Below are 12370 nucleotides of genomic sequence, written 5' to 3' on the forward strand. Positions count from 1 at the left end.
GCCAGATGGAAGGTCATAGTTAAGGGCCGAGCTTCATGGAGCTGATGAGTAAAACTCTGGGTGTCTCTTGAGAGGATATGAGAATGAGCAACAGCTTCACAGTCTACCATGCAGAGTTATGACGAGGAAAGCAGATTATGAAGGCATCAGAGTTCACTTTTCTTATTCTTTTTTTTTTTTTTTTTTTTTTTACTTATAAGCATCACCAAGTTATGTGTGCCAGCCAGGCTTAGACAGAATGGATTTGTAATCTCAAGTCATGGGGAAATATATCACTTAGTAATTTTAATGTCCCAGCAAAGAACTCTCACTGAACACTATAATAAACTGTTCTGAGACAGTTTCAATCCTTAGGGAGCAATTTCACAAGGCACCATACACGTGACACAATGGAGATGTGCCCGGGTACTGTGAGGAAAGACACCAGCCAGCATTTCAATCTGAGGAATATTGTCATGGACCATTTCCCCGAGAAAGTGATTTTAAAGTATTGTCCAAAGGATAAGTGAGAGCTAAGCAAGGAGGGAGAATGGGTTCTATGGGATGGGAAGAGAGCAAGAACCACGCACCCAGCAAGGGCACAGCCTGATGAGAGTATGTGCACACACAGTTAAAAGCAGAAAAAATTGAAGTTAATTATAACTTTATGAAGATGATAGAGAACACTAAAAAGGAAATTAAAAATTCCCTTAAAGAAATGGAAGAAAAGACAAACAAAAAGTTGGAAGAAGTCACTGAATCTCTTAAAGAAATGCAAAAAAAAGCAATCAAACAGGTGAAACAAACAGTTCAAGACTTGAAAAATGAAATAAAGGCAATAAAAAAAACACAAACTGAGGGAATTCTGGAAATGGAAAATCTGGGTAAACAAATAGGAACTATAGAATACAAGAGATGAATAAGACAATCTCAGGCATTGAAGATACCATAGAAGAAATAGATTTGTTTGTCAAAGAATATGTTAAATCCAACAAATTATTAACACAAAACATCCAGGAAATCTGGGACACCATGGAAAGACCAAACCTAATAATAATATGAATAGAGGAAGGAGAAGAACTCCAGCTCAAAGGCACAGAAAATATATTCAACAAAATCATAGAAGAAACATTCCCAAGCTAAAGAAGGATATGCCTATGAATGAAGCTTACAGAACACCAAATAGATGGAACAAAAAAAAGTCCATTTGCCATATAATAATCAAAACACTAAATATGCAGAATAAAGAAAGAATATTAAGAGCTACAAAGGAAAAAGTCCAAGTAATACATAAAGGCAGACTTAATAAAATTATACCCAACTTCTCAATAGAAACCCTGAAATCCAGAAGTTCCTGGAGAGATTGTTGCAGACAATAAGAAACCACAGCTTCACCCTAGAGATGCAGGGATGGTTCTACATGTGAAAATCTATCCATGTAATTCACCATATAAATAAACTTAAAAAAATTATCATCTCACTGGATGCTGAAAAAGCATTTGACAAAATCCAATACCCCTTTATGATAAAAGTCTTGGAGAGATCATAGATACAGGGAACATATTTAAGCATAATAAAAGCAAGATACAGCAAACTGACATTCAACATCAAAATAAATGGAGAGAAGCTTAAAGTGATTCCACCAAAATCAGGAACAAGACAAGGCTGTCCATTCTCTTCATATCTATTCCACATAGTACTCAAAGTTCTAGCTACAGCAATAAGACTACAAAAGGAGAACAAAGGGATACAAATCAGAAAGGAAAAGTCAAATTTTGACTATTTGCAGATGATATTATGTTATACATAAGTGACCCCAAAAATTCTATCAGGGAACTTTTTACAGGGAAGATAAACACCTTCAGTAATGTGGCAGGATAAAAATTCAACTAAAAAACAATCAATAGCCCTCCTATATACATATATCATATATATATATATGATAAACTGATTGAGAAAGTAATTAGAGAACCATCACCATTAACAATAACATCAAATAACATAAAATATCTTGGGGTAATACTAGCCAAAGGAGTGAGAGACTGTAGTCGGGGCCTGTTCATTTGTTCCTGACTGCCCAGACATGAAATAATTGCACAGAAACTATATTATTTTAAACACGGTTTGGCCAATAGCTTAAGCATATTGCTAGCTAGCTCTTATACATTAAATTAACCCGTTTCCATTATTTTATATTTTACTATGAGGCTTGAGGTTTACCGATAAAGTTCCCAGGTGTCTGTTTCCTTCAGCAGTGTCTACATGGCGTCTCCCCAACTCCACCTACTCTTTCTCTACATCTCTGTAATGCATGGCTTTACTCTGCTAAGCCATTAGCTGAAAGCAACTTTATTCATTAACCGACAAAAGCAAAATATATACAGAAGGACTTCCCGTACCAAAAGACCTATATGACAAGAACTTTAAGTCTTTGAAGAAAGAAACTGAAGAAGATCATAAAATGGAAAGATCTCCCATGCTCTTGGATAGGTAGTATCAACATAATAAAATGGCAATCCTACCAAATGCAATCTGCATATTCAATACAATCCCCATCAAAATACCAGCACAATTCTTTACAGACCTCAAAATAACAATATTCAACTTCATATGGAAAAACAGAAAATCCAGGATAGCCAAAACAATCCTGTACAATAAAGGGACTTCTGGAAGCATTTCCATCCCTGAAATCAAGCTTTATAGAGCTACAGAAAACTGCTTGGTATTGACATAAGAACAGACAGGCAGACCAATGGAATCAAATAGAAGACCCGGATATTAATCCACACACCTACGAACACCTGATTTTTGACAAAGAAACTAAAATTATACAATGAAAAAAAGAAAGTATCTTCAAAAACTGATCCTGGCATAATTGGATGTCAGCATATAGAAAAATGAAAATAGATCCATATCTCTCCGCATGCACAAATCTCAAGTCCAAATGGATCAAAGACCTCAATATAAATCCAGCCACACTTAACCTCATAGAAAAAACAGTGGGAATTAGCCTTCAGTGCATAGGCACAGGAGACCACTTCCTGAAGAGAACCCCAGTAGCACAGACACTGAGAGCAATAATAAATAAATGGGACCTCTTGAAACTGAGAGGCTTCTATAAAGCAAAAGACACAGTAAACAAAACAAAACAGCAGCCTACAGAATGGGAAAAGATCTTCACTAACCCCACATCAGACAGATGACTGATCTCCAAAATACGTAATGAGCTCAAGAAACTAGACATCAAAATATAAATAATCCAATCGAAAATGGGGTACAGATATAAACAGAGAATTCTCAGCACAAGAATCTCAAATTCTTGTCAAAAAAGACACTTAAGGAAATGTACAACATCCTTAGCCATCAGGGAAATACAAATCAAAATGACTCTGGGATACCATTCTATACCAGTCACAATGGCTAAGATCAAAACCACCTAGGATAGCTTATGGTGGAGAGAGAAGATGTGGATTAAGGGGAACACTCCTCCATTGCTGGTGGGAGTGTAATCTTGTATAGCCACTTGGAAATCAGTTATGGTGGTTTCTCAGAAAATTGGGAATCAACCTACCTCAAACCCAGCAATACCACTCTTGGGCATATACCCAAATGATCCTCAATCATTCCACAAAGACATTTGCTCAGCTATGTTCATAGCAGCATTCTTCGTAAGAGCCAGAACCTGGAAACAACCTAGAACCCCTCAACCAAAAAATGAATAAAGAAAATGTAGAACATTTACACAATAGAGGACTACTCAGTGGTAAAAAACGACATCTTGACATTTACATGTAAATGGATGGAACTAGAGAAAAACATCCTGAGTGAGGTCACCCAGACCCAGAAAGGAGAACATGGTGTGTACTCACTCATAAGTGAATATTATATGTAAAGCAAAGGGTAACAAGCCTATAGTCCACAACCCCAGAGAAGCTAGGTAACAAGGACAACCCTAAGAGACACATACATCGATTCCCCCATGGGAAGGAGAAATAGACAAGATCTCCTGAGAAAATTAGAATTCTGGGGGTCGGGGGATAAAGGAGGGCAGAGGGAAAGGAGGAAGGGAGAAGAAGAGGAGGGGAGATAACTTAATGAAACAGGATGGTTGAGATGGGGGAAGGACAGAGGAAGAACAAGGAAAAAGGTAACTTGACTGAGGGAGCTATTATGGGGCTAGATGTAGGGGAAGCCCAGCCAATCACCTTGCTTGTAGGGCAGGGTCCCCTGAGGATATTATTTACTTATAAATATTGCGGGTGTGCTCCCGGCCTCCCATTCTGTTTTCCTGTTCTCCGTGGGAACCTTGGCTTTGTAAGTCCTTCCCTTATTAAAGCTGAATATTTTATTATAATTTCTGTCTGCCGTTCATTTACGATGTAACATCTAGCAAAAAACCTAGCACTAGAGAAATTCCCAGAAATCCACAAGAATGAACCCTATGCAATTATGGAGACTGTGCATGAACTGCCTTGCCCTGTAGACAGATTGATGACTACCTTAATTGTTATCATAGAAACTTCATCCAGCAACTGATGGAAGCAGATGCAGAGATCCACAGCAGAACACAGGGCTAAGCTCCCCAAGTCCACTTGAAGAAAGAGAAGAGTGATAATATGAGCAAAGGAGTCAGGACCATGATGGGAATTGCCATTGAAACAGCTTACTGGAGTTAATGGAAGCTCACCCACTCAGGCCCAACAATGGGGAAAGCAGCATAGGATCAAGCTAGTCCCTTGGAATGTGGTGACTGTTGTATGGTTGGTGTAGTCTGTGGGGCCACTGACAGTGATATCAGGATTTATTCCTACTGCTTGTACCTACTTTTTGGAACCCATTGTCCCTGGAGGGATACCTTGCTCAGCCTAGATAAAGTGTGGAGAGCCTTGGTTCTGCCTCAAAGCAATGTGTTAGACTTTGTTGACTTCCCATGAGAAGCCTTACCCCTCTCTGAGAAGTGGATGGGGGTGTGGTTCGGGGGAAGGTGTAAGGAGTGGGAGCTAGGATTGTTATGTGTTTCCTTAAAGAAGAATTAATTAAAAATGGCACCTGTCAGAATACCAACAGTAGGGGTACTTGGAATTCTGCACAGGGCTCATCGGGGTTGGAGAGCACAGTAATTCTTACTGTGCACAATTCAGTTGATCAGAAACTTGATTTTGTATCTTATCAGTCAATGGGATGTTTACAAAGAGAGGGAAACCCTGGTGTCAGTAACCAATAACACATGACGAAACAATCAACAGTAGAGATACATGAGACAAAAAAAATACAAAAGACTGCATAGAAATTAAAGGTCAGCTGTTAAAGGTTAACAGCGCAGGATTTGACTCGTTAGAAAAGCAGGCAAGTTTTTAACCTCTCTAAATGTTTGCTCTTCTTGAAATGAGCATGTTCACAATGCTGTGCTTGTTCGGTGTAGCTAAGAGAACTGCAAGAATGGCTGTCTCTACGCTCCATATCTGAAAGTTGATAGGGACTCAGCAAACAGAAGCTGTTTGTGGTTTGCACCATTCAGCTTGGGCCAAATCCAACTCTTGTGAATTTTGATTTGCTATGATGTTAAAAGGTGATTTCATGGTGTGCATATACATTTGGGGAATCAAGGTATTAAAGTCTCATCATAAATTTCAAAGAGAACTAGCAATACACATAAAGCTGCATTATCAGGCAGTGGCATGGTCATTAGGAATGAGGTTAACTAGTGAAGGGAAACACAAGCTTTGTGGAAGATGAAAATGAGTTTCAGCATTTTTTTAAAAAGTTTTTTAAAGTTTAAAGAAAATGTGGCCACTCAAAGGTTGAAAAATAAATAAATAAATAAATAAATAGGTAAATAAATAAAGGCAAAGCAAATGGGACACTGCAAGAGGTTTAGAATAGAGAACAGAAGGAAAAAGCAAAACTTGTGAAGGAGATGAAGGCTGAGTGAGGAGAGGACAACTGAGCGAGGTATAATGGTCTCATGGAAACAAGTAACAGAATGTCTTGGAAGAGCCACCCTAAGAAGACTGGGAAAGAAAAGTAGTGCTACAGGTACATCCCATTTATCTTTGGGAAGGTACGTGGCACTTCAGATTAGTATTGCTGTACAATGTTTGCTTTGCTTGTGAGTCTCACATACACCGAAGGGCTCTGGGAATCACAGAGATAATTGTTATGTACAAGCTATTGCCTAGTTTAGCCACTTCCATAGCTTCTGCTGGTTCTTTGCTTCATCATCTAGACCAAAGCTAGGTGCTGTTGAAAAATCAGTACAACTAAATACAATTCTTACACCCATGGCTCCTCTGGAAAGTCATAGAAGAAGGGACAAAGAGATTACAAGGAATGGGGACCTGGATGCCTGCTTCAATCATGCTAGGTATGACTTTGAAGCTTTACCCATGAAATCTCAACTGTCTGACTGCCTCAACAAGATCTGTATAATGATGATACCAGTCAACATAACAGCATGGATGGAAGCATTTTCACAAGGCCCCACCCTTAGATAAAAAGTTACAAGGCAATCAAAAGCTACAGAAAGAAAAATCATTTTTCTAGGGATGAATCCCTGACAGATTTTAGTAAATTATCTAATCCCACGTCAGACCTGAACACCTGTACATAAAAGTAATGCTAAAACAGAATATATATAAGTATATATTCACATACATGAATATATTTAGCAATAATAAAATACTATTAATTTGAGGAGGAGTTAGGGGCATATAGGGTGTTGAAGAGGGAAAGAAATGATATAAATACAGTGATTATGTATGAAGTTCTCCCCAAAAAAATTATAAAAAGCAGAGAGTTGGTGTCCTGTAGTAGTCTTAGCCTATTTTAAAGATGTGGCTATGAGCCATGGTACAAACAGGAATTCAGCCACGAAAGGGACAGAGTTGGAGAATGAAATACTTCTCATGTGATGGAGGTTTGCCATTATCGTTAAACTCAGTACCAGCTTAGTTGTCTGGCCATGTCCTTGTGTATTGACTATAGTTTACATACAGCTCTCAATGCCTACATGTCATGGTCCTAGAGTGTCACAGACTTAGATGTAATTTGCCCCTGAATGCTAAGATAAGATATTATAAAGTTTACTTTGAGACATTATTAAATTTACAGAGTGTATCGGAATTCCAGAACCTCCATCCCTGCTTCTGAAAACTGCCTCACTACAACCACCAACCCAAACATTTTAACTTTGATGTTATAGGCATGAACATACCTTGTACCAATGAAATTGCTTTCCTTGAACTGCAAAAATGACATTTATGTTGTTGTCTATTAACTTTTCAGAAAGTTGGCCCAGTGACGGATGTTCCTGTAATGAACAATGAAACAAGGGAGTGAAGTTCAGCAACAAAGCCTCTCATATCTCTAGACTTTTAGTACAGAGAAAGCAAGTGACTTAGAATAACAACAGCATATGTTCTTGCTTATGTCAATCAAGGAACATTTAAACTCTTTGTAAATGCAAAACCAATATTCATGAAGTCAGGGTGTCTTACAAGCAAAGCTCCATCAAAATCTACAACTTCAAAAAAGTAAAGATGGTCAAATTCACAGAATAAATTGAGAATCAGAACCTTGTTAAGTTAATGTTGAAATGAAAATGATGTAGCTGAAAGAGTACAGTACTCACAAGTAGAGACATGCAAGTGACAGTGAATTCCGAGGTGAAACTCAAAGTTTTGAAGTGCAAAACAATAAAAATATATATATTTCTTTATATAGATCCATTGTGTATGCACATATACGTGTATGCACACATTTGTGTATGTATGTGTGTGCATGCAAACATTTGATTTGACTTGTGACATAGAATATATAAACTCTTTAGATGCTGAAAACCCTGTGGCTTTCACTTGGATAACAGAAGCTCTCAGTTCTATCTGCTAACATATGCGTGATATTAGAAGATGTATTCTATAGGAATTCAAAGCACTGTAGGATTTCTACTTTTACTTCTTATGTACAATGAATATTAATGACTTTTGAATTTATTGTTATGCTTTTTTTTTGGTTGTACAATATACTAGGAGCCATTTTACCTTGGCAAATAGAATGTGGAAAGCTAAATGTAACATTTTGTGTGTGGTGGTTGTTAGAAAGCTAGGAATGCTGGGCAGGGGTGGCGCACGCCTTTAATCCCAGCATTCGGGAGGCAGAGGCAGGCAGATCTCTGTGAGTTCGAGGCCAGCCTGGTCTACAAGAGAGAGTTCTAGGACAGGCTCCAAAGCTACAGAGAAACCCTGTTTTGAAAAACCAAAAAAAAAAAAAAGAAAGAAAGAAAGGAAGGAAGGAAGAAGGAAAGAAAAGAAAGAAAGAAAGAAAGAAAGAAAGAAAGAAAGAAAAAGAAAAAAACCAGAAAGGTAGGGATGAGTTATAAAAGGAAATACAGTTTAGTGCAAGGATGAGAATGCAGTGCTGCAGTGCAGTGGTTGGGTTCTTGCCTAGAGCACAAAAGATCCTGGCTTCAATTCTCAGCAGTGCCCTCCCACCTCATCCTCCTGGTTGACAGCTACAAAAACTGCTATTCACTGTTACATAGTAAGGCACAGTGCTGGGGTTATTTCTTTCCATAAATGTTCATCTAGGAGTTAAATTGATGGTTTCAAGCAACAGAATCATAATTAAACATCCTCAGAGGGATGATGTCAGACTCTACTTGTTGTGGCTTCTGACTATTCATTGGTGCCTAATTGTAGGAGTAAAAGGGCTGTGTGACTGAGCCTACCTAGCTTCATGTTGGTCAAGATCAAGTTGTTCTATAGTTTACCAAGTGTCTTTTTTTTTTCTTGTTAATTAGCCTTTTTATTGTTTTTTTTTTTTTTTTTTTTTTTTTTTAAATTGAAGGTCCCTTACTGGTCCTGCTTTCATGAGTGGCTGAGAACAAGGGGAAGGGGAGGGCAACCAGCTGGCAAGGGAGGGTCATTTCCACATTTCATTTACACACAGAACTAAACAGACTTAATTAGGGTTTTTATTTCTGTGAAGAGACACCTTGACTACAGCAACTCTAATAAAGGAAAAACATTCAATTGGGGTGACTAACATTTTCAAAGGTGTGTGACAAGGCATCCAGGCAGACACTGGTGCTGGAGAAGTAGCTGAGTGTCCTACATCTTGACTTGCAGGCTAAAGGAAGTGGGCTGTCACACTGGGCATAGTTTGAGCATATGTGAGACCTCAAAAGGAAGTGGACTGTCACAATGGGCATAGTTTGAGCATATGTGAGACCTCAAAGCCCATTTTCATAGTGACACACTTCTTCCACCAAAACAACACCTACTACAACAAGGCAACACCTCCTAACAGTGCCATTCCTTTTGCAGGCCATTTCCTTCAAATCACCATACAAAGTTTCACCTAACAGTGTTAATCTCACTTCGTTAACTTCTCTATAATATGAAAACTATGTGAATCTAGTAATAAACCCGAGTTAATTAGTCTTATTTACAGCCAATGTTCTGCAGCCTGCATTTTAAATTTATGCATCTGGACAGATACAACCTTGTTCTTAAAAATTCTGCTAGGCAGTAGGTGTGCTCAGGGTTAGAGCATATGCATATGAGGGCCTGGGCTCAACCTGCAGGAGACAGCACAGCAAAACTTTGTCTGGTTTGTATTTATTATTTGCATTAAGTGTGATATGAGCCCAATTCATGAAAACACCTGAAAAGTATTAATACATGAGTTTGCATGTAAAACATTCTGCCCAGAGCAATTTTTAGAAATGTAATTTTGAAGTAATAAAAGACTATTCCTTAAGTATAAATTCTTCAAGCCAAATCCCAATTCTTGTTCCTTAAATAAAATACATGACCTTAAAATATATTTGTGGCAGTTTGTGTAATACCAGTTAAGTTACAGGGAGTAAGTAAGAAGTAAAGAAAACCCAGATATATTGGGAATATTATTTTAATAGCAACAGTTACTTTTAAAATATTTTTTCTTTCACAAAAATAGTAACAGCTTGCCAAGCACTCACTCTTCTTACTTTTAAAACATTTCATTTAAAATGAGAGAAAAATAGCCCATATGTTTTTAACCAGCTTATACTTAATCCACACAAAGTCAATATTTAAAGAACAGTCGAAAATATGAGCCACTTTAAAAGCCTTTGAAATTTTTCTCGTCTACAAAGAGGAAGTCATGTTAGCCAAAATTAAACAAAATTCAAGTCTAGAACATTCACTCTAGCTGGTCAGACGATCACTGAGAACTTTCATCGGACTCCTATGTTTAAAAGAACATTTTTTTTGCCTCTAGAGAGAAATCCGTTTTAAAAGAAAAATCCCAAGTACCTTGAGGCAGATTTTTTTTTAGATTATAAATTTCTAACACATGTTTAAATAAAGCACTGTTGACAAGTGGCTGTGGACTAATGGCCATTTCTGAAGCTTTCTCACCTCTCTTCCATGAAGAGAGAGCATTTTATTTTCTATGTTCATTTTCCTGCTAGCAGGAGAATGCACTCCCTCTCTAGCCAGATGCCCTGTCTTGGTGATGTCATGACTCCTCAGCTCTAGCACATATCCCTCCTCCCTTCAACTAACCCATTATTATATTGCTTCTCTAAACTCTGAAAATAATTAATGGAGATAAGATGTAGTTCAGAGGCAAAAGGGAGAAGGGAAGGAACATGCCAGGAGCACCACTAAGTGATTCAGTTTGTGGGAAGTGATTTATAAAGGTCAGGAGAGAAGAGAGGTTGATGGGAACACTTTCAGTCAAAGATTACTATTTAGGAAGTACAGTTGAATTATAAAAATATGCACATCTAGGGGGACAAAGAAACTGCTAACGAGTCTCTTCTTCTAAGTAAAATTAAGAGGTTATGATAAGTTAGAGTTTGTAGTATTTAGAACTTTAATAAGATATTGAAAACTTTATTTTTTTAGTGAGTTTATGTTTGAGAGGAATGAAGCAGAAACAGGGTGAAAGTGAAAACGTAATTGGATAAACACTTGAAAGATATGTTTGTCTGCTTCTGTCTCAACACCCTGGCTTTGAAGAACTTGGTAGATCCTAGTAATGGCCAAGGGCAGGTTGGGCAGCAGTGGGGCTGCCAACATTTGGAGCTGGATATAAGATTGTTTTTAGATTGTTATATGTGCAATATAGTCTGTACAGAGTGTCCTATGCAATAGAAGATGTGAGCATAGTGTCTGACTACCCTCTAAAAGGTGACACTCCTTTCCCCTGCCATGATAGCTAAAATGTCTTTGGCATGGAAATGTTCTCTTAAAAGTGAAATATCCCAAAAAGAATCCAGGACTGATGGTCTAGACAGAGCAATTGTACTGGGGCTACACTCCCAACTCTGTACTCAGTGTGGACCTTTAATGGACCTCAGCAGCCCACACGGTGGAAGCCTGGTCCACACATTGTGAATCTAGGAGGTGACAGTGGAACAATTGACTGGTGGGGGTTATTCGAAGTATTCATGCCACTGGGGCATGCCCTGGGAGGAGACTCTTGCCCCTTGCCTCTTTCCCTCTTTTGCTCCCTGGCCACAAGGTAAGCAGCTTTACCTCCACAGTCGCAATGCAATGGGAACAGAGCTTCAAAACAACTTTCCAAACTGTGATTCAAATCAAATCCTACCTTTTCACAAGCTGATCATCTCAGATAGATGTCATAGAGAGGGGATGGTGATTAGCACACTAGGTGACCAGGACACAATTTTATGCTATCTGGGGTCCTGTTTCTATGTGATTAAGGCATATAGAAGCACTAGTTAATATTTCTGAGAATTACATTCATACCCTTTTATATAAATGGACTACTGAAAAAGAAGGTTTTCTTCAGGATCCTGTAATTACTAAGCCCATGCCAATGTGAGAAGTCGCCTAGGTCTTGATGCCTCACTGACTGACATCTACTGCAGGATCTTCCTTGGAGTAGAGTGGGATTATGTTCAGCTTCTGACTGTGACCTTATTTACCCAAGTGAAGAAAAGCATTAGTCCTAGTTCTAGGCTTTGAGATTGTGCTCCCAAAAAGTAAAGGGTCATGTACAAAAGGACTACTTAGTAAAAGACATTTTAAATAAAAGACTGCTATCAGCCATCTGTGGGCATGCTCTCCCTGTGCTTTGGTGGGTCTGCCTCACTCACTAACCCTGTTTCTCTGGCTCCTGGGGTGCTTGAATCTGTCTCCTCTGCCCTAGATGGTGTAGACTGTAGTCACTAAGCTCTACTTGGTGAAGAAGGGCAAGCACTCACAATCTTTGTACGCTTTCCAAAGAGAATGGAAGCAGACGTGTTCATGCTTAAATGTTTTAACACAATATTTAATTTAAACAATATAGTTTGTTTCATAAAATTGTAAATGAAATTGAAATGTTCTTGAGCTGAGTTTTTATACATTAGTTGAATTCCTTTCCAGAGGTTCTACAG

At 38.3% G+C, this 12370-nt stretch overlaps 1 protein-coding gene across 2 annotated transcripts in view; it reads right to left on the bottom strand.

The window, feature by feature from the left end:
- Positions 1 to 12370, bottom strand: part of Itgb8 (integrin subunit beta 8) — a 97808-nt gene that overhangs the window by 20068 nt on the left and 65370 nt on the right. For both annotated transcript variants that reach the window (XM_041638905.1, XM_041638904.1), the window contains exon 7: positions 7193 to 7288. In XM_041638905.1, the coding sequence (XP_041494839.1) occupies positions 7193 to 7288 (96 nt within the window). The remainder of the gene's footprint in view (positions 1 to 7192; positions 7289 to 12370) is intronic.

Source organism: Microtus oregoni, unplaced genomic scaffold (genome assembly GCF_018167655.1).
Source record: "Microtus oregoni isolate MIOR12 unplaced genomic scaffold, Mior012 000056F_ref0000123, whole genome shotgun sequence".
In the NCBI taxonomy this organism is placed as follows: Eukaryota; Metazoa; Chordata; class Mammalia; order Rodentia; family Cricetidae; genus Microtus; species Microtus oregoni.